This window comes from Chaetodon auriga, chromosome 10, assembly GCF_051107435.1.
Source record: "Chaetodon auriga isolate fChaAug3 chromosome 10, fChaAug3.hap1, whole genome shotgun sequence".
Classification (NCBI taxonomy): Eukaryota; Metazoa; Chordata; class Actinopteri; order Chaetodontiformes; family Chaetodontidae; genus Chaetodon; species Chaetodon auriga.
The window spans coordinates 10,655,292-10,683,248 of NC_135083.1; the positions used below are offsets into that span (position 1 = coordinate 10,655,292).

General features: G+C 43.9%; 1 protein-coding gene across 6 annotated transcripts; it reads right to left on the reverse strand.

The window, feature by feature from the left end:
• Positions 1-531: 531 nt before the first annotated feature.
• znf512b (zinc finger protein 512B) lies at positions 532-27,837 on the reverse strand. 6 transcript variants are annotated; one of them, XM_076740211.1, is made up of 18 exons: positions 27,563-27,704; positions 26,742-26,961; positions 25,044-25,178; positions 14,689-14,768; positions 14,403-14,531; positions 13,906-14,081; positions 13,525-13,808; positions 13,349-13,420; positions 11,575-11,709; positions 11,181-11,308; positions 10,092-10,184; positions 7,398-7,496; positions 6,562-6,711; positions 6,091-6,426; positions 5,662-5,763; positions 5,438-5,500; positions 4,838-4,936; positions 532-4,457 (listed from the first exon to the last, which is right to left on the reverse strand). In XM_076740211.1, exons 3-18 carry the CDS (start codon positions 25,174-25,176, stop codon positions 4,116-4,118), a joined length of 2,421 nt encoding a protein of 806 aa, XP_076596326.1. In that variant the 5' UTR covers positions 25,177-25,178; positions 26,742-26,961; positions 27,563-27,704; the 3' UTR covers positions 532-4,115. The 6 variants fall into 6 exon arrangements, with proteins under 6 accessions (XP_076596326.1, XP_076596325.1, XP_076596323.1 ...); XM_076740210.1 differs by having other exon boundaries at positions 27,467-27,566; XM_076740208.1 differs by lacking the exon at positions 27,563-27,704 and adding an exon at positions 27,467-27,541 and having other exon boundaries at positions 6,562-6,813.
• Positions 27,838-27,957: the final 120 nt, after the last annotated feature.

The window sequence follows — 27,957 nt, forward strand, 5'->3', positions numbered from 1 at the left end:
TTTCTGAACGCTGATTTATATAATGTATATATGTTATCCTATTACGTACATACACATATGATTTTGTAACATTTTATGTGATTTGGTTATATGTCAAAATTACAAACATTTAGCATAATTAAAAGACAATTTCTGACTTTATGATACAGTACACTTAATGAACATTCAGTTGCAGCTATAGTAACTTACCTCACACTGTTAACACTGGGAGAGAGTCTGCTGTAGCTATGAAAGCCAAATTATTATTTTTATGATTACATTTTAGCAATAAGCATCTTTCACATTTGACTTTTGGATTGTCATAGCAAGACGATCACAGGTGGTGTTTAATTAACGATGGCTCTCTTCCATTTAGATGTGTGAGTCAGCATGTACAAAACCACAACCCCTAAACCTGGCACAAAGTAATTCTGCCATTACTAATCTGTTAAATATATTAGCTACACCTGTGTTTGACAAGTCAAAACTTGCATACTTATTCTAGCAACACAGCTATCAAAACTTACTTAAAAGTTGACACAGTTAACACAATTTAGTCAACAAACTTTTATTAATTAGTTGAGGGATACTAATGCACAGGTAATACAACAAGTTTGGGAGAAAAATTGTAACAGTTCAGACTCAAAGGAGGTGTTGATGCCTCCTATGTTAGGTTCTATACAGCTTCATTTCAGATAGGGAAATCTTTAATACATCATTAGTCTCATTTCACCTGTTTCCTATATATCATAACCAGTTATGAGCTACAACATCATCTCTTAAAACTCTCGACAGTTTCATCACCATGGCCCCGACAACAGAGGCGGATACCATTTCCTGCTTTTGAAGTAGGTAGCATACAAAACGAACCACTGTTGTCCAAATAAAAGGGTAAAATTTTCAGGCTGTCTAAGGGGATTTCTAAGGATTAACCTTGGTTTTGGAAATAACATTGCTGACAAAGGGAAGACACTTGAGCCTGCTGTTTCCCCAGGTACAAAAGTCACACCACACACAGTCAGGGTAACTAGAAAGCTCCAACAACACTCCTATTTCAAGCCTATTTCATGGTATATTAAGTGCACTAAATACAGAAACAAACACACATACATATGCCTTGTTGTCCCATATTGAATAGGTAATAATAAAGGACTCTTTCAATGTGTTTGTCATTGTGTACTGAAAAAGCTCAATTTATGTGCATCATCAAAATGGATAAAATAACAGTGTATGCCGACACATTGGCCTACAATGTTCTTTGTGGTCTACAAATTTTTTCAACCATTTTTTTTTCACTTTTTTTTTTTTTTTTTTTTTTTTTTTTAGATTTCGTAATATGTAAAAAGCACTTTCAAAGCAAACAAAGAAAAGTAGGGGAGTGAAAAAAGCCATACAATTTTGAGAAGACACGTCAATATCAAAATATCAGCAAGCCAACAAAACCAGCTAAATATGGTGTATTGCTGTACTCTCTAAACATGTTGCAGTTAGCTCACACTGCGGGATAGATATGTGTTTTCCACATCATAGGAAGACAGATAGTAAAGGGTGTGATAAAATATAAAATACCCACTGTTAAAAGCAGTGCCTAACTATCATATTGCAACACCAAAGCTTGTCAGGTAAACACAGTCAATGTGACGTTAATGAAACGAGTAACAAGCAGCTGATGAACTGATTCTGTGCCACAGCATAACACTCAACGAAAAGTGTTACCATTTCTGACATCCAGTCATTACAAAGGTGCTAACTGTTTTGTACACACACACACACAAGGCCCGGACAACTCCCATCGAAAGGGTCCGAGGGCCAATCAGTGCTTGTCTAACTTCTCCTCTGTGTCAGTTTATCCTGGATAGAAGATAAAGGTCCGTCTCGCTAACAGAGACGGACGCTTGCATAATCATCCCCACCTGAATGGACTCCATCAGCTGATTAACGATGGAGGAATTCAGCTCAAATCTTTGCTTTACAATATAAAAGGTCACGGCGTAGAGACGACACCACCTGGGACACATAAACTTCAAATTCAACGCTTCTTGGAAATGTTCTGCTGACATCAGTGCTCGATTTAAACGATGACATTGACTTTTGTTGGTGCAAAATTCGGAGGTCTTGCCAGTTAGGAGGAAATGGCAGGATGGATTAGTGGACTTACTGATGTGTCAGGTCCTTAAGGTAGAGTGGCAAGTAAAGCACCCTTATGATCTCACCAGAATATCCTCACATCACAACTTTATCCAAAGCTATCACATTGCTATCTAGGTAACACACACAAGAGAATATAAAATAGATTTATGATCTGTCTTTTTTAAGCAAGCTAGTCATTATTTTATGGACATAGACTGCAAATATAAATCAAATATTTATGGAGTTTTCATTTGCTCAAATCGTTAATATAACTGTGGATTCAAGTATCTACTTTAAACACTTTAAAGTGAAAATATTCTCTGATTGCACACATTTTAGATTTGAAAAGTCATTTAATAATATTGGATTATTATTATTATTATTATTTCATCTGAAGCTAAACTAACATTAGAGCAGCCTTAAAATTCAACAGGACCAGTTATGGCTTTATGTGGTGAGTCATAATTATACGGTCGTGTTGGATTGCAGATTCTATCTAGAAAGAGTTAACCATGCTGCTCATTACCCATGTAAAGACAAATTTAGTTTTTCTCTAGTTTCATTTTTCCTTTCAGAATAAAATATTCCAGCTGCTGCTGTCTGACAGCCACTAGGTTAGGTTGAACACCCCTGGAGTGCAAAAATACAAGAGGGGAGCGAGAAGGGTTAAGGGTTAAAGTGCAAGGCAATAACTTTGAGCATCCAGGAATTAATTCATATACATCATTACATGTGAATCTTCATTTGCAATTTTTCTGTTTAATAAAAGATTATTTTCCTCAACCTCTCTATAAAAGATAGTTTTTTTTTAATTCTCTCCTCAGCTCTTTGATTCAAGCTAAAGCAGTAGCCAAAATATGGCCTCCTTTAAAATGGTGTCACATCATTTGATTGTGCTGCAATGGTGCAACAAGCTTCACACAAAATTCACCCTTCTGTCCGTCATTTAGCTTTACCAGTCCTATTTTAGACAGAATGCTTCAAGTTTCCTTTTGTTTAAAATCAATTAAACAATGCCATATCAAGTGTTATCATAACTAACTTATACCTTACAGATGGAAATCTCAAACGATCACTCTTTTCTGGGGTGTTCTGCTTATTAACTTCAGTGTAAAAGAACTGTGGAAATAATCTTTTGACACTTAATTGCGGTCGTAAAAGCAGACACCTTTCATCCTCATGTGATTCAGATAAAATAAAAAGAAATGTCACTGAAATGATGAGCCACAAAGCTGTCGGAAAAACAGAGTGGAATATGATTAACGACTGACCAACATTTTAGCTTATACAACATTTGCTTACTGGAAACATGAAAAGTAAAAAAAAAAAAACAAACAAACAAAAAGAAAGAAATTAAAAAATCAAGTTCAAAACGACATTGCACTACAGCACACACTGCAAAAATTCTGATTGCTCATGATCCAATTGGACGTGTCAGGCTTGAAAATGACAGATGGCATCATTGCTTTGAGTATATAGATATATAGATATAGATATTGTTTATGTACACAGTACAGTATATCTGTGAAAAAATGTGAAAACACTAGCTATCATTAAATGACTTCACCATGCTAATAGAATATCCTTTTTAAAACCTCTCCAACACAACATGAATCTTGTCGAGAGAATTTCTCTGCGTTTGTTTGGAATACTACCTCTGTTTAGAAAACGCTATCCATGTAGAAGTCAAGATTTTCTCTTGGATTTCTACTGACACCCCTGCTGTGAGTACAGAAACTGAAATGTGTGCCTTAAAAAGGAGACAAAAGTGGAATGGATAAATAAAACACTACTGTCACATGAGTATTGTTTATAACAGTAGACACAGGAACTCTGGGGTTTCAAAACCAAGATTTGAAGTCTGTACTAAATGTGTTATTTCCTAATGGTTGATTTGACTTTCTTCTCAGTGCCAAGTCCTTGTGTAGTTAGAAAGGTCTTTTAGCTTCCTGGCATAACATTTACAGTAATCATCCTCTCTGGCTCCTGGGTCGACAAAAGCAGAGCTACTCTGACAGTGACAGCCTCTTGGGTTTGCTTCGTCTGGCGGCCGAGGCTGCGGGCTGTCTGTTTAGGCCTGAATTAGCACTGTCCGTTGGGTCGGGGATCAGGGTGGGGGACTGCGGGCCCGAGGAAGGGCTCACGGCAGGGGTTGAGTTTTGAGTGGTGGCAGGTGCTTCAGTTTTTGTTTGGAGGTGTGCAACGACAGGTGGGCGCTCTTTGGGCTTGCGGCCCCTCTTCTTACCAGTGGTGGCACCGTTCCTCACCTCGGCTTTGATCCCATTGTTCTCTGGCACTTTACTCTTGCTACTGGAAACCACTTGACTGGCTGCTGCACGAAACCAGTTCTGAGGCAATGAAACATACTGTTAGTGATCGGCTCAGTCTCTGAAGAAGGAACAGCGTTATCAGGGCAAACAGGCATATATGAATACTGTTGTATGGAGCCCGCAAAGTCCGAGAAGATGGTGATTATTTAAGATGTTTAACCTTGTGGGAGCAAGCTGTTCTGTTGTGGGGCAAAGTTGTTATTTTTCTTCTTTACTGTGCTTCAATTGTTCCCACAAGTTAAGCACTTGTTTGCACAACACAGGCATCAGGTTTCCCCACAAGTTGACACCGTGTTATCGCAAGATCAGTGTACCTCCTTCTGCAACTGGTTCTTACTGTATGTAACAGAAATGGAAATTCTGCCTACTAAAGTGTAATTTAAGTCAAACTGACCCACCTGTGAGTGTGTCTTGCTGATGTGGTACTTCACACCGCTCTCTGAGCTAAACTCCTTCTGACAGATCAGACAAGTGTACTTGCCCAGTTCTCCACCACTCTGCAACACACGCACACATACACACAGTGTATATACACATGTTATTCGGCTCAAAACAGTCTCGACAGCAATGCCTGCCTGGTGATGCTGCAGCCGTTTCCATGAACACCACAGGTCACCTCTTATTAACCAGATTAAGTTAAGTTAGAAATTAAAATGTGCATTCATTTTCTCAAACCTTTCAGGTTGCTTTGCTGTCACATGTAAGTTATTTCTCAACTTTATGATTTTTGTCAAATCAGGTTGCTGTTCATGTTTATCGCTGTATTTTGTACTCCATTGTTTTCTCTTTCAGTGATACAAGCAGGTTACAGACGCAAAGCGCACACACAACAGAAATAGAAACAGAGGTCATGATAAGAGCAATCCTGACCCGACTGTGAACTGAAGTACGAATCTGGGTTAAAATTCTGTGGGAATTCCATGTGTGTGTGTCACTACAGCGTCTACAGAGACAAAAGTAATCAGGTCGCTGGCTGCGCTGCAGGTGAGCGTTCCTACCTGGCTGCAGTTGGCGAGGTGGGCTTTTAGGCCCGACACGCTGGAATAGACAGCTTCACAGTTCTGAGACAAGAGAGAGATAAAGATTCCTTTGAAATCAGTAACCTTATTATTATAAACCAAGAGCTCCATATTGAGACAAATCCCTGAATCAATGTTTGGCTGAGTTCAAATATGAGGAGTCATTTCTATATATGGTGAGACATTAAACGAGTGTTCTTTACTTCATTGGTGCAGCAGATGAAGCCCTTCTCCTTCACTTGGTTCTTCCAAGTCTCTAGTAGCTCTGGGCTGAAATTGGGGAGGCCAGGACGGGTGTAGTTTAACTATACAAGAGAGAACATGTATATCAGTACTCCTGTTACAATTTTAAAGTATGTGTGTAAAAAAAAGAGCGACTGGGGGGCATATTTATCACTTTTTACCACTTGCACTTGGTGTTTGTGTGGAGCTTCTTCCTGTAAATGTTGGTTTTGATGCATGTCAGCGTGTAATCCTGTTTGTGCTGCTGTATGTGAGTGTGTGCTGGTACTAAGTAGTGTCTACTTATGTCCATGCCCGTGCCTGTGTGTGAGGTGATTATGACTGCGTTTACGTCTGTTATGTCTACATGTCTTCAAGGAATCCTGTGTGTATCCGGGCTCTGTGCTCACCCTCTTGCTATCAGGCACCAGGTCATCCTTGATGCGGCGCTTGGTGCCCCAGTCTTTGGCCAGCTCATCCTCTGCTATCTCCTGCAGGTGGAACACTGCAACCTGAGCTGACCGGCGCCTCACTCTGCCGCTGGGGGTCCGTTCAAAGTCATCCCCTTGGCTTTCTTTCTGTGCTGTTTTGTCTTTGTCTCGCTCCCTCTCCTTTTCCCGGTCCTTGTCCCTGGCTTCTCTTTCCTTCTCCTTAGGTTGCCCGGATGGTGCTTTCTCCTGCCAATCTTTCTTCTCAGGCTGACTTTGCTCCTTCTTGCCTACTGATGGAGATTCCTCAGAGACCACCTGGTGGAGACACTTCTTTCAGTGGAAAATGTGGGTAAACTTTGGCTACTTATTACAGTAGTATCTACTTAAACAAAGGGAAACATAGAAAGGTCTGTCTGCTATCATAACTACTGTCCTCCAAGATGATCTTACCCTCTCTTTGCCGGTGTTGTTGTTTGTGTCAGTGACATTATCCTTGCTGTTGTTGGTGGTGGCTGTCATGGTGGTGGTGATAATCGAGGGGTGTTCGGTACGCACATGGTAGTCTCTGCCAGCCTTGGAGCGGTAAGTTTTTCCACAGTGCTGACACAGAAACACAGGCCTCTCATCGTCAGAGAACTCTCTTCCACAACGTTTCTGGTGGTACTGGTAGCCCATCAGGCTGGAAAAGTGGGCTGTACAGCCCTATATATGTGGGTGTATTTGCACACATAATGTTTGTGTGATCGTGTGAGACAGACAGACGCATGTGACAGAAATGAGACAGAATGAAAACACATTAAGCAGGAAATTGAGTAAGTGGAACGAAGTGTAGGTTTAATGGAACAATATTACTGCAATTGGTTAATAGTTTGCGGCTAATGTTAAAAAGACAGAGGAAACAGGAGGAAACTGCTCATTTTTCAGTGTGAGGACATGTCACAGTAGAGAGTCTATTTTTTGCAGCTCTCTCTCTTCCTCTCTCTGCCTTCTGCACTCTAGTGTGAGTAATGGGAAGCAGAGTGTTGATGTGGTTTTGGGCAACATGTCAAGAACAAGGCATAAAGGAAAAAAGGAGGGAGAGAGGTAAAAGGAGGCAGACACAAAAAGAGGAGCCTGAGGAAGAGGGAGAAACAAAATCGAAACTGGCAGATGAGGAGAGAGGAAAATGTGACATGGAAGACAGAAAAGTCAGACAAATGGAAATGAAGGACACGAGAAAGCAAGGGTAGTAAAGAATAACAGAAGGAAAAGAGAAAGGGACACGGGAAGAAAGAGGGAGTGCATACCTCACTAGGACATTTGATTCGTCCCATCTGTTTGAGCACTCGGCGCAGCCTTTCTCTCTCCTTGTGCTTGTCGCCCGTCTGGCCTTCGCTCCCCGAGGGCTGAGGGGGAACAAACAAAACGTCCCGTAAGCGTGCGCCACCACGACACTTCCCTCTCCCCCGTGACTTTAAAAAAAAAAAATGGTGATGAAAATGTGTTTTCCATCTCGGGTGTTCACACTGTGCCAGGATCATTAAATGGTTTCATGGTGAGGCTGTTACTCAAGGCATGTTTATGACAACTGTCAAACCCGTGTTTTCACTCAACTGTGGGCTGGTGCCAAACCCCAGCCAAGACCAGAACAACAGATGGCAGGGCTGCCAGGGAGGAGAAAAAGGAGGCGCGCAAGGGACCGGAGAGAGTCTGGACTCAATGAGGGATCCCAGTGGAGCGAACTTCATGAGTTTTCTTATGTGTTAACACACAAGAAAGAAGCGAGATGACTGAGACACGACCGTAGCTTTCTGTGAAGGTGCTGTATGTAGGAAATGAGACACTTCACTGCTTCAAGTAAATCATGCTCAAGCCTCCAGGCAAGAGAACAGACACCGGCTCAGCCACTGATTTACACTGGGGGGGGGCCATGAAACAACATCGGCATGATTTCTTAACGTCTCTATCAGAGACAGAAGGGGAGCAAAAGAGCAAGCACAAGAGAAAGAGAGTGAGAGAATAGGCGGCACTATCACAGTAGCAACAGCAACATCAAGGTCAAACTCAGTGTGTGACCCCTGTCCTTCTGTCAGCCCTGTTTTCCCCACGCTGCACTGGGGCTGTGACACGTGACTGCACTGACAACACGCTAGTCCCGTGGTTTCCTTTTTTTTGCGTGTCAAATCACGTAAAAAAAAAAAATCAAATCACAATTTCACAGCTCCGCTCACAAGACAAGAAGAACAAAATGCTTTGAGTAGAAGTGATTCATGAAAAATGAATAAGAGATTCAACGCAAATGGTAAAACAGCCAGAAACATGGACAGAGCTAAGTGAGCTAAATGAATCAGTGAAATAATTGTTGCAGTTTCCAGTATATGAACACATTTTCCATGCCCATATAAAGTTACTGTACTACCAAGTGACTGGAACAATGGAAAACACAATATCTCAGTGCATTTACAGAAACAGCATCTCTGTGAGAATGTCCTCAGATGACCGAGCTGGTCAGCACTTGCTGTGCACTGTGGCCACAAAAAGACACCGAGCATGAGCCTCTGTACCAAGAAAGAACTCTTTTGTCCTGTCAAAGACACAAAAACTGTCTTCATACCTTTGAATGACACTGAATTAACAATGATACATATAAAATGTCAATGCATTTGCTCAAAAACATGACCCCAAACACACTTCAACAACACATATCATCAACGGCAATACATGACATGATTAAGACGAACTTTACTGAATATACAGGCATAATAGTGGAAAAGCACACTGCTAAGGGGCCATGGGTATGTCTGTGGATTTTTGAGTAATGTGCTACATCCTTCTGGTGTTGATGGAAAAGAGAAAAATGAGCACAACACCTGCAAATGACAAACGCCGTCTTTGATCAGCAGCTACTTGAGTCTGGAGCGCAATCACAGACGGCAACAAACTAACACAGAATTAAGACAATGATTTCAGCCTCCTGTCACAAAAGTTTTAATCGTCTCATCTGAAAGAAATGTTGCAGATGAAACACTTGAGCATCTAAATGTTAACACACACACACACACACACACACACACATAGCTGCTGTCTTTTGCTCTGCTGGACTGGAATGCTGCCAATAGGTCAGGGCACAACAGGTCCAGACTGAAGACAAATGACAGTATCAAACAGTTTAACTCGGCTGCCACAGATGGCACAGTCATCTATCATCACTATTAAACTGACAAGGGCCCTCGCACATATATACATGCATGTGCACATACATCATACACTAGTGCAAAGTGTGCTCCCGGAAAGAAAAAACATGCACACAACACGCTGCGAGGTTTGATGCACGTACGTTCATTAATCTTTCATGATACTTTTTGAAACAGGCAGTGTTGAATTATTCAGCAAACTTCATAGCAGTACCATTGCTCTAATGCAGGAGTGTCATGATAATATCTTAATGAAGCTCTCTGCTGCCAGAGTTAAGACAGCTGCAGACAGAAATGTGAGCACTTCAAGGACAAGAATACCAGTCGGCAGTTCAAGTGTATGATCGTTTACAAACATCAAGATCACATTTTTTAGAGAAGGGCATTGCAGCTGACAATGATTATGCAAAAGATGAAACGTAGCATGGCTCAAGAGAAATGTTTCTCGACTCTGTATGCATACCTACATGCGCTGATATGTACATGCAGGACACCCCTCATCAAACGCAGAGACAGCTGACGCCAGCAGCAGCATACGGTGGATGTCCATACATAGGCTCACAAGTCTGACCTGCTCCTGAATGGGTGCAGGGCTTTGGTGTGGTGTCCAGTAACTAACTACCCTGTTCAGTGGGTCAGTGTGACAGTGGTGAAACATAAGCGCTCTGAGTCCCCCCAGCATCTCATCTGGACTACTGGGTGATGGATTAGGGGGCAAAGATTGATCAATAAGTAAGCCAGAGAGCCACTGTTTAAAAGCAAACTTTGGGAATTACTAGCTCACATGTGTACGTGTGTGTGATGTACCTTGGTGGTGTGTTCAGCCATGGTGTGGTAGTTGAGGCCGGCCTTGGACCTGAACTGTTTGTGGCACTGCTGGCACTTCAGGGCGTCCTGGAGCTGCAGGGGTCGAAGGCCAAACAGAGGATCAAATAACATTTCTATGAAAGAAAACTGACAACTAATCCACTATTGCTGGCTATACACTTTATTGGCTCTATCGATATAGCAACCTTTCATCTGTAACCTAATAGAGTTTGTTATTAGTGTGCAATTTTGGTCAACATAAAGGACAAAGGACATATCAAGCAACTGGACATATCAACCAGAAAAGCCAATTTAACACACGGTGTTCCTTTTCATAGGTTTCTCTCCTCGCTTCAGTATTGATTCAGGGACAGAGGTGTTTTGATGGTGAGTGACCCAGCGGTAATGTGGTGATTCAGTCATTGCTTAACGGCAGACTGTCACTTTAATAGAGTCACACGGGCCATTGGGCCAAAGAGACATTAAAATGGCTGTAGGAAGACGCTCTCTGAGGGCCTAGAGGCTGCTGCACCACTCCAGCCGCTTTGTTCTTAGGATAAAGCTCTATATAGTACAGTTGGATTTACATCTTCTGTTCTTCACCCCTATCTTCTTACTACAGACCACAATTGAGTGCAATGCAAACAAACCACAGACGTGTGCAGTGTCCACCCCCTTGATTCATTTCAACTGATATTAGCTTTCATATCAAAGCAGATGAGTAAAGGATATTACATGAGAAAACTGGTTGAGATTACTGTACTGAGATACTGCCTGATCAATAACATTACTGTAAAGGCTCCCTAGACTCCACACAATGGAGTCCTCAGGGAGACGTATCTAATAACGTTGCACTGAGAGTTATAATCAAATGTGGAAATTGCAGCTCTGGGTTGAGAGATCTTTATTTCATACTCAGATGGGGAAAAAAAAGTTGGATAATATTTGCGGTTCACAAAAGTTTTGTCAATATGTAAACTGGCATTACACGGTAGTTTAAGATTGGGGGCAGGCAGCCTCCTCCAGAGGCAGTGAAAGCAAGCTTGTACTGAGACATTAGTCTGACGGACAGCCGTGCCACCCACTGACCTTCTGGCAAATCTCCATGTGTTTCTTGAGGCCGTGGATTGTTTTCCTGGTGACGATGGAGCAGGTGGGACACACCACTTCACCTCGCTCTGAGATCGCTCGCTGCCATTGGGTGTCAGGAACAGCCCCTGAGAAACATGTGGAAGCAGTGTCACTCTGTCAGTTATCAAATACGACTGGCATGGTGTCGTTATGGGTTCAACATTTACATTTGTGTACTAAGTGTTCCCATTTCTTTGTCTTACAGTTGATGATGTGTACTGAGTGAGTCACTGCTGTAAAATAATCCCTGACGGCTATCATAGTAGTGCTGCAACAATTAGTCAATTAACCTATTTTCTGAGCATCATTCAGATCATTCAGACTCATTTTAAAGACTGATCTATGTGTTCACCGGAGCTGGTCGTGGCTGGGTCTTTCCTTGAGGACTGACTTGCAGTGGATCTTCTCTGGGGCTCCTCGCTGAACCCACTCCCCTCTTGTCTCTTCGCACGGCCCGCCTTCAGCTTCTCCTCCACCTTAGTCATACCTACAACACACACACACACACACACACACACACACACACACACACACACAGTCATGGAAGTAATTAATACACCCATTGAAGATATTCAAGGTAAAGTGAGAGATACAAGCAAAGCGGGACAGATGGAGGACATTGCTGAACAAGAGAAACACTAAAAAAAGGAAAGCTGATACTGGATGTGAAAAAAGAAAACCGTTGGAGAGAGAGAAAGAGAAACGAGAAAAGGACGTTATAGAGTTATTCTGAATCAGTGACAGGCTGACTGAAAGAGAGCAAGAGAGAGAGAGAGAGAGAGAGAGAGAGAGAGAGCAGCGAGTCCTGCAATCTGTGGATGAATTGTTTGATAAGTGACGGTAAGTAGTTTACAGCCCTGTGTATGCTGTATGAGTCACTGAGCATATGAATGAGACAGAACGAGAGGGAGACTGGAAAAGCTGTGTGTGATGTGTGCTTGGTGTGTGAGTCACTGATGCATTTAGTCGCATATGAAACACCTCAACAGCCGCCACATTATCACTATTAAAAGACCAGCACCACTGATCCGCAGCGGTAGGTAGCGTTCACAATCACTCACGCAGCCGATCACACGATGAAGAAGAGTTCTTTGAATGAGCGTGCAACCCACAAGCCTCATTCCTCGCTTCAAGCTGCGGTACAGACACCCTGTGGCCACTTTATTAGACACACCAGGCCAGTGCTGGGTTGGACCCCCTTTTGCTTTCAGAACCGCCTCAATTTTTTGTGATGTAAATTCAACAAGGTGCTGGAAACACTCCTCAGATTTGGGTCCATATTAACATGAACGCATCATCCAGTTGCTGCAGATTTGTTGGCTGCACTTCCATGATGCCAATCTCCCGTTCCACCACATCCCAGAGGTGCTCTCTTGGATTGAGATCTGGTGACTGTGGGGGCCGTTTCAAGATTACTTCATTTGCTCCTTGGGAAATTTGTTTTGGACATAAAAGTTGCCACATAAAAATACAATAATAGTGCAGTACCAGACATAAAGTTCCAAGAAAATATCCCCCTGACCATTACACCACCGCCACCTGCCTGAACCGTTGATACAAGGCAGGATGGATCCATGCTTTCATGTTGTTAACGCCAAAATATTTCTGCTGAAATCGAGACTCATGAGACCAGGCAACATTTTTCCAATCTTCTATGCTAACTGTAGCCTCAGTTTCCTGTTCTTAGCTGGCAGGCAGGTCGTCCGGTCCTCTGCTGCTGTCTGCTTCAAGGTCCGCCATGCTTTGTGTTCAGAGATGCTCTTCTGCGTACCTTGGTGCACTGAGTTGCTGCATTGTGATTGGTTGAATAGATATTTGCATTAACGAGCAGTTGAACAGGTGTTCCTAATAAAGTGACTGGAGAGTGTATGTCCTCCTGTAGTTTCCATTATTTGGTGAATCACAGGGAACCTCTGGGCTGCTGTATTGCCAGTAATCAAGGATGAATCAGCCAGCACATAGTAACAATCTCTTCTGCACAACTTCATTTATTCACTCATTAAGATGGCAGCCACAGGACATGACTCCACACCAGTGTTTGATTGTTATGGGCGACAGTTCATTAGAAAATGTGGTTTGCTCTCCATAACAGGAAGAGGTGAGAGAACGTCGTCTTTCGTATTTACCTTTCAATCCAAATGTTCCAGATATTGACGGCTGCTCTCCGGTGAATTTCTTAGGCGTTTTCTGCTTCCGTCCTGGCTCAAGAGAAAAACACAGAGCAAGTAACGGTCAAACATATACAGCGCCAGCATATAATGACAATACGTGGTCCACTCCAAAAGATACGCTGTAATCTTACTGTGCCTCATTCGCTCTGGGTCTTCATCAGGGAAAGGAGGGGGAAGGCTGCCCCCCTCACTCTCACTGCCGCCCGCATCGGACGACGTGCTTTGGGACTGCGACTGCTGGAACTGAGGCTGGACCGGCTGCGACTGGTGGATCTGCTGTGAATGCTGGCTGTGGCTGTGCGGTTTCCTCTCGCTCTTCTGGTGGGCCAGCTCCCCGTTCTGAGAAGGTGTGGACATCTCGTGGGTCTTTTTCACTTTGAAGAACACCGGAGAGGGGGGACTGTTCTCCATGGGCCTGAATTCATAGACCGAGGAAGGACCCGTTTGGGCGGTCAGCATTATGACGTTACGAACACCATTATGTGGAAATGTGAGCTCTAAATCCCAGTCACCTTTTCTTGCTGTTGAACTTGACAGGGGTCTTTTGAAGCTTGGGCTGCTCATCCTTGGGCTCCACACTAACCCTGTCTGGGTGGTTCCACAGCTTGTGCTTCTGCAGGCGCACCTTTGTGGCAAACACTGCCTCACAGTAGGGACAGCTGTGACTCAGCTTCTCAGCTACGGTGGCCTGATACAAACACAGACATGAGGAGAGGGGATTTAGAGTGAGCTCCCTCTCGACGCAAAACAAAATGACAGTAGGTAGCCTTAACTGGAAGCCATCAGTTGGCTAATCACAGGTTCTTGAAACAGCCCAACAGCTCATGTAATAATCACGAAATATTTGGGGTGAGGATTTGAAATTCTCTCAAAGTTTAAACTTTACTGGTAATTGATCACTCATTGCTACGGTCATTCGTCTTGGCCAATGTCTTAACTGTTAACATCTAATCTGAAGCATGCGGTAAAATAGCCGCACAGCAGGAAAAAACAGAGGTTAGTGACTCACCCCCTGGCAGCGCTGATAGTGGTACTTGACGCCATAGATGCTGGGAAACTCTAACCAGCAGCCTGAACACGGACACTTAACCCTGGAGCGGCGCTTAAACTCTTCCTTCCATTGTACTATCATATGGGCCTGCTCGGGGGTGAGGAAGAGAGAGTTCAATACAAGCAAGGATTATCGCTATACTGTACTGTATACTGTGCATATTCATGGGGAGCTGCCTACTCTGTGCAGGGAAAAAAATGAAGCCCACTTCAAACACCCACTCAGTTCAAAGAGAGATACTCACAGGGATGCTTCTCAGTTCCTGCACTTCTGCTTTCGGACGACCTTTCCTCTTCCCCTCTGCTGGCTCATCACACACCGGACCTGGTAAAATGAGAGAGAAAACCCATTTCTGAGTTAGCGCAGAGCACTGCCAGTGCTTCACATTCACAGAACAGAACATTTTAATTACAAGGGGTAACGTTACGATGCAGAAAACTAGAAGCTATGTTCTTGATCTAAAGCAGGACAAGTTGGCCTTTGACTTAGCACTTAAACCACATATGTTCTTGATATTTCACAAAGCTTCACAAGCATTAAACTTCAGTTAAATACTTTTTCAAACCTCCAAAAGGCCTGAACCCGCTCGCATATTCAAACTAAATATGGACGTGAACACATAAGACCAAAACAAAAATATGCAGCTTGTGAGAAGTGTTAAGATGCTAGCTGTGAGAGACAGAGGAAGTGAGAGTAGATGTGTATTACTCATGTTGTGGGGATGTAAATCTGCTGACTTGCCTTCCTTTTAGTGACAAAATGAAGTCCCCCTAACATAAATCTTAAAATTTTAGAGTCAAGACTCAAGGTTTAAGGTTAGGCTGGGTTATGGGTTAGGAGTAGTGGTTATGGTTACGGTTAGGTCTCCAGGAAATGAATGTAAGTCAATGTAATGTCCTCTGAAGTGCAGGAAACCTGACTCTGTGTGTGTGTGTGTGTGTGTGTGTGTGTGTGTGTGAGAGAGAGAGGGCAGTGAAGGCCTTCTGTTGAGCCAAACAGATCAGCTATAAATTGCTAGCGCCTGTGTGAACCTCTGACACAGCACACAGCAGACCGACTGCCTCAGCTCTCTCCCTCTGCTCTCTATTGCTCCCACCCTCCATCTCTCATACCGCTGCTTGCCTCTTTTCTCACCCTGTGTGTAGCTCTCTCACTTTCCCTCCCTTTTCCCTCCCCACACCCTTCCCCATCTTTCTCCGTGTGAACTTCAGGCACTGTGCTGGCTCATTACTGCTCACTTCTCCGCTACAATTAGACCTCTGCACTATCAGCCCTGCACTCTATTTCCTCCATACGGTGCTACTTGAGAGAGGGTGGGAAGATGGGGAGAGCTGAGGATGAGTGTATGGATGTGGAGGGGGGGGGGGTTGACACAGAGAGGAGAGGAGGGCAGAGGATGCTGAGGGAGAGAGGAGAGAATTGCAGAGGCAGATGACTTCTTCCTCTGACCAAGCAGAATACTGAATGGCAGTGCTGCAGGTGGGAGCTGAGGCTGTGCTCAGCTCCTCACAATGATATATCTTTACATGTGCTCTCCCCTGCATTGATCTGGCGAGGCCGGATAGCGACGGAAGAAACGAGGCAAGCAGGAGACGGGGGCGCCGCTCGAGCCTATTCAGTCATATCAGATCTAGAAAGTGTCACAGGGAAGCTACTTGAAGCAGAGATGATAGCCCTTTGTTGTGAAGTGCAATGCAGCAGTGGTCCTGCACAGGGTTTCTTTTGAATGTGTCGCACTTCTCCACACTGAGCAACATGACATTACGTCTGCCAAACTGCTTCCTTCTCGTGCAAAACTTATTGACAGGCGGCGACAGGATTGCACATGCCCAGCGCAGCCCATTTGTGGCGGGTCCCAAACTGGATCAGAGCAGTCCGTGTGCCGAGGAGGATTACAGAGATGGTTGGAGGATTTTTCATCAAATAAATGAATTGACTTCCAGCCATCGTTGCTCATGGGAAAACAGGTCATGCCAGCAAAAGGATAGCCTTCAACCCAAAAAACATCTCTCTGTGTCAGCGATGTTGATGTGTGTGAAAGCGCACTCCAGGCTGAACCCACCATGACCTCCCCTTCTCATTTCCCTCTGCGTTTTATTACACAGCATCAACTTTCCTTTTCTACCTCATTTGTCTCCTTTTTGTTTCTCACTCAAGCACAGACACAAACACGGGCTGACGGATTATATGTAATCTTTTACTTCAGACTCGCAATAATAAGGTAGAGAAGAAAATATGGCGGGGCTGAATAAGATTGAATGAGAAGCAGCACAGCACTGCTGGCTGTGTTTGAGAATAGTTCGTGACACAAGGTGTAAACACATGCATAAAAGCGCACACTGATACACACAAACAAGTACACAAAACCATTACCAGTGTGTGTGTGAGTGCGATGTGTGCACATAGATATGAGTGTATTAATATTCTCCAGGCGACAGAGCATTTCTCTATTAGCTGTTTGGGTAGCAGCTGGAGAGGTGATGCAGTCGGCGGTGCAGCTCTTGTGCTGAGGAGGAAATTGAGCATGCATTCTAATTCCTGTCTTAGAAAATAAAGGTCTTGTAAAAGAAAGGCATAATTAATGAATTCTGCTCTTGCAAAAGATATGTTCTTGTTGCTATGGGAATAAGATCCACTTGTCTTAGTTACCACTATCAGAGGCCTCTTTCCAGCAAGCAGAACAATCAGGACCTCATGTAGAAGGCTACAATGCAAATAGGCTTGTGCACACACACAAGCCAAAGCAGCGCAGGTGCAAACATACTGTAAAAATGAAATACACAACGGCAGACTTGTTTTTCCTGGGGTGAAATATGCAAACACAATGTGTTCAGTGGCTTTTACTTTGCTTTGCTTGCTTTGAGTACGGGTAACGCGCTCAGATGTTCCAGCAATCACAACCATTGTCTTGGTATGAAACAAAGCAGGCCCATTGTGTCAAATCTAAACCCCCGGTTCTCAGGCACAGGCCACGGGGATAAAACAGCTGTTCAACTAATGTCAGAGTATGACTCGCTCCCAGCTGTCTGCAACTGTTGCTCCATGCTGGTTAATCCTGACAGAGGAGAAGAGAAGACAAGAGGAGAAAGGAGAAGAGAAGAGTCAGGACCCAGGAGTGCAGGCAGCTGCCTAATGATCTCAAATAACCTCTGAGTTCTCCTAGCTACGCCTGCAACTGCTCCCCCTGAGTGCAAGGGTGCACACATTACCCACACACACACACAGACACACACGCACACACACAGGCGCACGCACAGAACAGTCATTTGTTTTCCTCGACAAACACTCACACAGGAGCCTTTGTCTGCGTCTGCACAGTGGGGTTTAGGCACACTGTAGTTTAGAAAAGACAACACACACAGATACAAACACCACTGACACAACCGCGTAGACATAAGACTCAGTATCGCTACTTCCTCAAACTCGACAGACAATAGATGGAGACAGTGATGCACCTGGATACACTGCAGGGTAAACACACAGACAGAGCGGAACCATCTCCTTCCAGTGGAAGCTACGCTGGTTTACAGTGAATGCAACCACTGGACCTTACTGCCATCTTTGCTTTGAAGTTCATCCAGTGTGTTTTCACTTTTAGTTTCCTCACGACTCTCTCTCTCTCTCTCTCACGCATGCTGTTTAGCAGCACTTTGCCACACACGCACGCACGCACACACACACACACACACACACGCACACACTTTTACTACTTCCTTTCTTCCTGCATGTTATTTTTCATCCTGTACTCTAATTTCCTCCATCTCTCTCTCTCTCTCTCTCTCTCTCTTTCTATGCACACACACACACACACACACACACACACACACACACACAGGCTCACACACACAGTACAAATCTTCCCATCATGTACGTACCTCTCTTCGGAGACGTCCCCATACTTCCCTCCCAGTCAGGCCTGATTCCAGACAGTGAGTAAGAAGAGGAGAGGTGGAGCAGCACCAGAACACTCTTGCTACCCAGACACTAACTGAAAGAAAACCAGACTCTCTCAGTGAGTCTGGCTCTCACTCTCTGTCTTTGTTTTTTCCTCTTTCTCTCTCTCTCTCTCACCCTCTCTCTCTCTCTCTCTCTCTTCCTGGATAACTGTGTATCTATAGTAATCTCTTATACAGATACACTTCTTGAGACACACACACAAACATGTCTAAACCAAGCTGTTGCAAAGTACAAAATACGCCTTTTTCTATTTCACTTTAATAGTAAATTAAGTCAGTCAGTGTTACAGTGGAGGCCCAAGTAAAGAGGCTTTGTTTTAGGGAGTCATGCACAAAAACTAAAAACAACTTAAACATGATTGTAAAGAAGAAAATGTGAACTTTTTGCATCATGTTACTTTGTATGATGTTCAGTGTTTCTGTGAGCAGAGGTGAAAGAAGTACTCAGGTCTTGTACTTAAGTAAAAGTAGCATTCATTATGCATATTGACATATTTCAGAATAATTTATTATTATTATTATTGTTATTATTATTATTATTATTATTATTATTGATTTATAGTTATTGATGCATTAATGTGTTCATCACTTTGATGCTGCAGCTGGTAAAGATAGTTTCACTACTTTCCACTTGAGGATCAATAAAGTTTTATACTGATTTTATACTATTAAACTACTGTAAATCTGCAAAATAACAAGGAACTAAAGTTGCAAAATAAATGTAATGGAGTAAAAAGTACAATATTTGCCTGTGGATTGCAGTGGAGCAGAAGTGTAAAGGACACAATAATAATGACACAGTGGGTTAAACTTTTGGGCTAGATATAATGAGTAAGATGTTATCTATTTCACAGGTCTATTTCTTCATTTAAAGTCCAACAAAAATAACATTTAGTCATCCATTTTTGTAGTCAAATATAATGCTGATGTGTTTTTTAACGTGTTGTTCATCGTTTTTTATCATTATTATTATCAAAATAATATCAGAGATGCTCCTTTTAGTCTCAGCTGGCTGGAGGGGTACGTCAGCGTCTGTGTTTGAGCAGCTGGCAGGCTGACTGGCAGTGTAACACTGTAGGGAACAGGATACAGAGTAAAGAAACTTGCACTGCAGCCGACATGTCACGGGGAAACAGCGTGTTGTTAGTGGTATTGAAGAGTAAAGACCACACCAGCACCTAACCAGACATTTGTGAGTATGTTCACATGCTGTTTAATGTGCTGCAGCTAAGCAGCTAATTAGCAAACTGACATTAGCAGCACACTTTTACCCGGTGAATGTTTGTTCGGTGCTCGTTGAACAAGCTAAAGTGCAGGGCTAGACATGTGTTCATGATTGTAATTAGAAGGAGACTTAAGCGGGAAAGCTAATGCGGGTTGTCGTTCAGGGGGTTAGGGATGGAACGGATGGAATGCTTTATGCAAGATTTGACTGGCTGCATCGACATAAGGTGTTCATCCATGTCACTGTGATGAGGAAAAACTCCACAAAAACAACATTTAGCAGGAAAAAATGCAAGAAACCTCAGGAGGAGCAACAGAGGACTGCAACATATATGAAGAATAAACCCAGCATGCATTGTGACGATGTACTCTTTAATGTAAATATAGTAATTCTCCATATAGTGGCTCTCATCTATTTGTCTTAATTTATCTGTAGTTCAAGGTTTGTGCAGCTCTATGAATTAGTGATAAACACACTTGGAGAGGGGGATCTTCTTACTAAATAACTGGTAATTGGTGGCCACTCTCGGAAGAGTGAGTGTCCTGAGTGAAAACAGTTTTTACTGCCCTCAGTGGTCTGAACTACTATACAGGGAATCACTTGGCGTAGCGGCCGGGAATCACCACACAGACCTGCGGTAGGCTGTCAGTTTAGTAGCACCACTAAACCACACTTAAAGCAGCCAAATGAAAGGAGAGAGCTCAGGCTTGAGATTCCTGCTACATAATCTGGTGACTCACAGTACCTCAACAGCCTCCTCAGACCTGCATTGATTTTACAGCCTTCCACAAAAGCTCCATGCTTCATATTATTGGAAACCTAATCTATTGCCTGATGCCCATTTGGCCCGCGGCCAGTAGCGTGTTTAGTGACATCCAATCACAACAGCTTCGGATGACTGTCCACATATGTGGCCAGTGAATTCCTGGGGGATGGTGAACTCAAAGCAAAGCAAATAAAACATATTTAAATGGACGGAAAATTTGAAAAATATACATACGTCACGGTGGATTTTCCATTTGTGCACTGAGCCATGTTGTGGTATACGCACAGTGTATACAGCAGCAGCCATGAAAAAAGGCATGTGTTTATGCAACAGTGTATACAGTACAGTATATGCGAGCCAGACAGACAATGCTTGCTCCAGACTGTTTGCAGTGCCCTCCTTATGGACAGTGACTCACCGACTCAATCTCTCTCCTCTCCCATTTCCCTCTACTCGTTCTCATCTGCCATCCTCAAGTCTGCCAAATAAAGGTGTGACAAAGATGACAAAGGACTCTCCTCAAAACGAGATGCAGCATCAGGCTGAGAAAAGCACCAGAATTCAATTTCATCCCAAAACAAACATTCTCCGATCTATAGTCCTTTATTGATTTCATCTTTCGGTATTGGGAGACTCAAGGATTCGGCAGGCGAGTACTACAAATTATAAGAAATATGAGACATGAGGAGAGTGAGGATGGGAAGTGGGGATAGTGGGTGGGAGTACGGTGAAGAGGGTTGCAGGGATGGAATGGAAGGTGGCAGTGATAGTGAGACTGGAGGCCTTGTGATTCACTGCTGCTGATAATACTGCCTAATAAGTGAGACAAGGGAGAGATGAGGGGTTTGAGGATGAAATGGAAAGGAGCGATAGTTATATGCAGAGAATGGGACAACAAAGCAAGAGGAAGTGTGGGAAAGCAATAGATAGAGAGGAAGAGCGAGAGATTGCTGCTGAGGCAAATGTGCAGGGTCAGCAGATGGTGTCTGTGGGCCTGAAATGAAGGTCCCGCAGTCAGAGTGGTGGACTGTCATTTGTGAACACACATGCTTGCCCGCACGAAGGCACACACGCACACACGGACATGTAAACACAAACAAAACCAGCACAAACTGGCGCATTCACACATAAGCACAATCATATAAACCTGTGCAGACCTCCTCCACACTGATAAGGACAGCACCATGCACACAGCGTGCCCAATGGAAAGACTGTGTCCTGGGATCACACAGGGTACTGCACCACTCTCAGTGACGGAGGATGGTCTCTCTCACACACACACACACACACACACACACACACGCACACACTCATTTATGCTTGCGTTAAAGGTGGAGTTGGTAACATCTGAGAGATCAGCAACAGTAAGCTAGACTTTAAAAGTATCCAACCGAACAATCCCACCCCCTCCCTTCAGGCCTCCCTCCAAAGCCCCTCCACAAAAACACACAAACACGAAGGACAAGTCCACAAGAGAGTACTGGGGAGAGGAGTGCAGCTCATTGTTGTCAACGGTAACTGTATCCAACAACCTCCCGTCTCAAAAACACCAAACATTATCAAAATGTAAAAAGTGCTCACAGTTGTCAAGATAGCATGTAATGCGACTAGCTCTCTATAGCTTTAGCAATATATCTGCTGAGCCTTGTGGAAGACTGGGTGCACGGACAGAGTGCGTGCAGCTAGGTAGGTACGTAGGTAGATAGGCAGGTAGGCCATCCAATCATGACATTCAGGCCGAATGGCATGATTGGATGGGCTTATTAAAGGTCTGTAACAGCTAAAGAATTTCAACTAATATCACAAAAAATGCTTGTTAAATACATTACCCACCATAGCTTTAGTTAGTGCTAAAAGGGCTTGCCTAAAGCATTTGGCAGAACGGCATTAGTTCTGTCCAAATACTTTCACTGTACGCTGTTTAACAGCTCAGACACTGCTGCAGAAAAAATGACAAAACTAGAGCTCTAATAAGATGCTAATATGAAAAAAAAAAAAGTGAGAGCAAGAAAAAAGAGAGCGAGACACAAAGAGAGAGAGCAAGTCACCCTCAAGGACCACATCCTTTCCTGCAAGTTGTCTGGTGTGGCAAGGTGACAGCTCAACCACACCACTCTAGGAAAGCACACAAACCCAATTTGCAGTCTTTGTTTCCATGTATGAAAGCATAGAGGGATTTCAGGAAACCGCAAGTAAAAAAAACAAGCCAGCCAGACAGGATTTCTTCATTGTTACATCATGCAAAGTTTCCGACAAGGACGCCCGACATGAGAAATGATAATACAGTGAGGTGTAACAGTCCAAACTTTCCATGGACGTGGAGCGAAAAATGAAAAGGGAGCAGCGAGAGGAGGTCAGATAATGTGGTATCTGGTTATGTGGACAGCACACTGTGTGCAACGGACATAGACTGAGCACTGAAAAAAACTCCACAGGGAGCCTTAGATATTGATGCCTTTGTTTCCCCAAAACGAGGCTCACCGCCCCCGTGGGACAGACGAGCTAGCACCAGGCTCATTATTATTAGCACTGTGGCATTTCTCCTCATCATTAGCCGTCGCGAGCTCAAGCCAGTCGCTGACGGGTACGCTAAGGAAGTAAGCATTGTTTGAAAGGGTAAAGGATTCTGATGCAAAGAGAGGAGCTGCAGAAAGTCCAATCACAGCCAATGAATACCTTCTTGCTTTAGCCAGAACTACATCTGAGTGAATCATAACACACACCAGTTACGGCGCGATGGCTGGGGAATACAAATGCCACTCTGATCGAGTGCTTTTTGAAATGAAAATCTAAAATTCCTCATGCGTTTCTTTCACTCTGCTTTGTGTCTAAATCAATTCCTACTGTTGCACTAGGTTCTGCATGTTTTCCAGTAGCCTTGTGCTTCCCCTTAAGATTTCTGGATGTTCTTAGAGAATCTTCAAACCCCATAATCACATAAAACTCAGTCCACTGGCAATGTTACCAACTAAGCCACTCTAATGGCGAGGGAAACCCCTGGTAATGTTCCAGATAAGAGCAACTTTCCAGCCAAACAGGACAATTTTTCAGCTACAACATAGTGGAATGTAGATTTTTATCTTATGCAATCAAATTGTGCTGGAAGCCGTCCTTAGAGCAGACTTAACAAAAAACAATCTCCTTAGCACAAGCTTGCATTATCAAAAACACTGATATAATTACTGCACTGGTATTTTTGAGAAGCTTTTCTTTAATGAGAGTCAAAGCAGATCGACGGTTGAAAATGAAGCAAGGCAAGCAGAATCAGCAGAGTCTAAAGTTACCAGCAAAAAGTCCCGTGAAGACCAGGACCAACCCTCCTCCACCTGCGATTGCATTATCTGAACACAGGCACTCACACCCACAGTCATCGAGGGCACTCATTAGTGAACCTAAGCCAAACGAGTTTCACTCAATTCTAGCCTTCAGTCTCAAAACTCCCTCCCAACTTTGCCCTGATTGATTTATAAACACATCTTGTTTATTGAGTAATAAAGTCTAAAAAAAATCGATAAAACATAAAACTCTGAGAGGCTGCGGAGAAAAACCTGCCATTCAAATACACTGTGTTCTGCTGCAATAAATTCTTTAAGAGCAAAAACAGCACATAAGGCGGCAGCCTGCGTACGACGAGGAGTCCGAGGCCGGACTACAGTGCTAATCATCATCAGATCAGCCAGATAAAGACAGAAAATTACAACAATTCAATAAATGCTTTCACCAATTTGTGAGAATAAACTGTCCCACTCTTTCCTGCATTCTTTGTTCTGTCTCGCAAAACAAGCTTTGTACACAGTCCACAGCGAGCGCACGCGCGGACACATGCACGCACCCACACGGGCATGCAAATCCAGCCTACGGGGCTGAATATTAACTCGGAAAGAAAACAAATTGAAGCACCTAGTGTAGTGTGGGTGCCGTGTGTGTCTGGGAATGAGAGGCTATTTTGTAGAAACCAAAACAACTGGGTCACATTAGAACAGCCCCAGTTTTCCAAGTCTGCCTGACTCCATTAACAAAGTCATGATGATCTGCTGGTTATTGGATTGAAACATAATTCCCCAGTCCGGCTCTCTCTTTCCAAAATCTTCCATCTACATCCAGATGGCTTGGGGTTTCACTCATGTCAATGCTTGGCACTACTTGTTTGTTTGGTTTTCTCACTGTAAGGCAGTCGGAGGAAAAATGTTGTAGTTTCCAGGCCCTTCTGTGGTGAGAGCGGTAGAATTACACCGAGGCTGGGGGACCACTGATTCTTAGCAAAATATAACCCATTCAAAAAGCAGCAGGGGCAGTTATATGTATGGTATGTTGATCAAATCCTCAACAAACAGCGTTGAAGATCCGAACAGCTAGCATGGAATTACAGAAGTCCAGCCAATGGAGAGTCAATTGGATGTAGACACAAATGCGCAAACATACCACTCTAATCATCACATATGTGTTAGCATGTCATGTTGTATGCAAACAATGCTCTTAACGCCGCATCGTCACGTGGAATTCACCCTGGAATCAGTCCAGGAGCAAACCTGGATCACACAAACGCGAGCTCTCCCCGTTCTCACATTTTAAACAGCGTGTGAAGAAACGCTGCATAGATCTAAAGTCACACACCGCGTTCATTTAACAAACTGTGGCAGCTCGTCACTCACTGTGTTTGTTGTTGTTTTCAGGGCCCGGTATGGTTCTGACAGGCTCCTGGGGATGTCCGTGCTTGGGGGTCCGGCCCCTTGGCAGCCCTGACGAGGACAGCTTCCCAAGCCTGGGGCCACTTGGGCTCTCCATGCCTGCAATGGTAGTCGAGGGGGTACAAACACAGGAGATACAGACAGCTTCAGGCGACATTCGTATGCTTTCTGCCGCTCATTAATCCCGTTCCACTGCTTGTCAAAACATTATTATTAGCAATGTCCACTGCATCAATAGCTTGTGATGACGACGTCCCCTCGTTACACCGTGCACTTTCTTCGCATCGGCCAATCGCTGCTGTTGGACTGAAGGTTATCTGAGTGGAGGCACACACATCATCTGCGGTGGTAATGAGGGTGTGACCTTCCATGTTTCATTTCAAAATCAATACTCCCACTTACACACTAACTCCATGCTCTGCCCATTAAACAAAAGGTGAGTCAAAGCGAGAGAGGGCGGGGACGCAAAGCTCCTTTCCTGAGCAGCTCTGCCTTCGTTCTTTATCATGAAAAGTCGTGATGCGTGTCTTCATCAGGTCACATGGTCAGAAGTTTTTTATTTTATTTTTTTGCTTTCAGTGAGGACTAATCCTTATTTGTTGACTGCTAGATAGATTACACAGCAGAGCCCACCAATCCATTATAAAAGCCATGCCACCATCATCCTTTAGTAAGCCTATATGTCAGTTTTGGGCTCAGTGTGCTGAACCCTCGGTGCCCATCACCATGGGACAGTCTAATGGATGAAGGCTGACAATCGCTAATTATGCTAAGTGGGACTGATTACGGTCCTACATGCTTTCTCTTAGCACACATTCGTGTCACTCTCCTAATGAATTACAACAGCACACAAAGGGTCACCCAGTGGGGGTCACTCGGTGTCTGTTTACACGCCATGCTATTCACTTTACATTGAGCGGATGACGGCTCATCCATCACAGCGAGAGCACGCTCCAGGTCTGTTAGAAGTTCTTCACAAATTTTGTCTTTAAAAGGCACGGCGAGCTCGCTGCACGATGCAAGTTGCAGAAATATTGCACCTGAGACACCTTCCTGTTCCTGCATGATGTGTGAAGACAACTAGGGCATTTAACTATTAGCAATAAACAGATGTGGAGAGAGAGAGAGAGGGAGAAACAGTAAGACAGACAGCTGATCAGTAAATCACCTTAAGAGAAACTGCATGCTATTTGAGTTTCAATAGTGCCCTCTATACTTTTTCTCCACCATGCATTTTTACTTCCTGTGTTATAATCTGGGCATTGCTATGACATTCTTTAGGATATCACTTTTTTTTTTTTTTTTTAACTTTTGCTCTGCCGTTTGCACAAAACAAACAAACATTGCAGCTGGCGTTTTGTTTTTTTCCCAGTAAAGATTAATTCTACAACTAAACGACAGCCCTACATTACCATACATTTAGCTAGACACAACAAAACCTGGTGACACCCACTCACATCTCCTCACACAATCTGCTGACGAACCAACCTGGAAAGAAGTATTTTAGCTCCGCACGTGGCACGCTGCCATGCTTTGTGTGCGCGTGTATGTGTATGTGTGTGTATGTGTGTGTGTCAGCAACAACAAGGTTACAGAGTTGTCCATTTCTGTGGTAAAGAAAACCAGTGCAACACTTTCTTCCTCTTGGTCGGCCACACCTACCTGAACTGTCGGCCAGTCACCCAGCACCAGGGGCCGGGTGGCCCCGGGTCACCCACGTGAGGGAGGAGGGGGTCAGGAGACAGGCACCTAAGTGGGCGTCTTTCCACCAATGTTATGTTACATGGCAATCACACCTGCTGTGCGTCTCGGACCGGCCAGACTGGGGTTGGGGGGCCTGAAAGAAAGCGGACAGTCGTCACCGTCGTCCGGTCCCCCCACTCTGCAGACGACGACGAGGTGGAAGAAAAAGAAGAGCAGGGCAGGAGAAGAGAAATCACAATTTCGTCTGTACATGAAAAGAAATCCTGGATACTTTCACCTTATTCCCTGTTTCCAATTGCCTTGCCTCCCCCCCCCCTCCTTTCCTGCATTAATATGTACACCACGAGGCACTTCTTCAACCTCTGTCTTCTCGTTAAACACTCCAGAAATAGCAGAAATAGCCAGGAAAGATAGGTAGGTCGCCGACTCCTTGGAGGAAAAATATTAGAATACGGGATGGTTTATATAGGCAGTGAAGCAAAATGGCGACTTTATTACGAAGGAGGAGTAAAAAAAAAAAATCCTTGCGCTGGCTGGAGCTAAAGGGAGGCACAAAAATATGTTTAGTGCAGTAATTTCGACGGCTGCGAGACAGTTGGTTAGAGTAAAAGAAACCGAAGCGAAGGAAAATCAGCAGAAACGCCAAATCTCGGTCCGTTTCGGTACACTCCTCGGTTCCTTACCTCGGGATTATTTCGGTTTTTTATACGGATATTATCTCGGCGGCCGTGTACAGTATTACAGTAATGTGTGTTAGGTCATGCGCGTATCCACTCCACCTTTGACAGTTGCAACTACAGTCTTGAAGCAACTTGCAAACTCTCGCGTTATTATTTTCTCTATCGAGCAGATTAATATTGGGCTTTCTGTCTCATCAACTCGCTGCGATACCGGCTCGTGCTGCTCCTCCGACGTAACGGCGCTCGTTCCTGACGAAAAAAAAAAAGGGTCAGGGCTTAAATTCCTTAAATCAGCCTTCGCCAAGTATTTTAATGTAGTTGCTGCTAAATGATCTCCCCGCGCGTCCTCCAGCCTATAGCAGCTTTACCAAATCAGACAGGGAAAATGCTTATAGTCCAGTGAAGGCAGGCTATTCTTTGTCATTGCCTTACTGTAGGCCGGTGCTTTAGTCAGCCACTGCAAGTAGCTGTCTCCAAAAAACCACTGGAATTAC

Excerpts from the sequence above, each read along its gene's own strand:
- znf512b (XM_076740208.1), bottom strand. The coding sequence starts at position 25,176 with ATGGAGAGCCCAAGTGGCCCCAGGCTTGGGAAGCTGTCCTCGTCAGGG. Across the intron at positions 14,769-25,043 it reads TGAAAACAACAACAAACACA|GTCCGGTGTGTGATGAGCCA; the intron begins GTGAGTGACGAG and ends TCATTTTACCAG. Across the intron at positions 4,937-5,437 it reads ACCTCGCCAACTGCAGCCAG|AGTGGTGGAGAACTGGGCAA; the intron begins GTAGGAACGCTC and ends CGTGTGTTGCAG.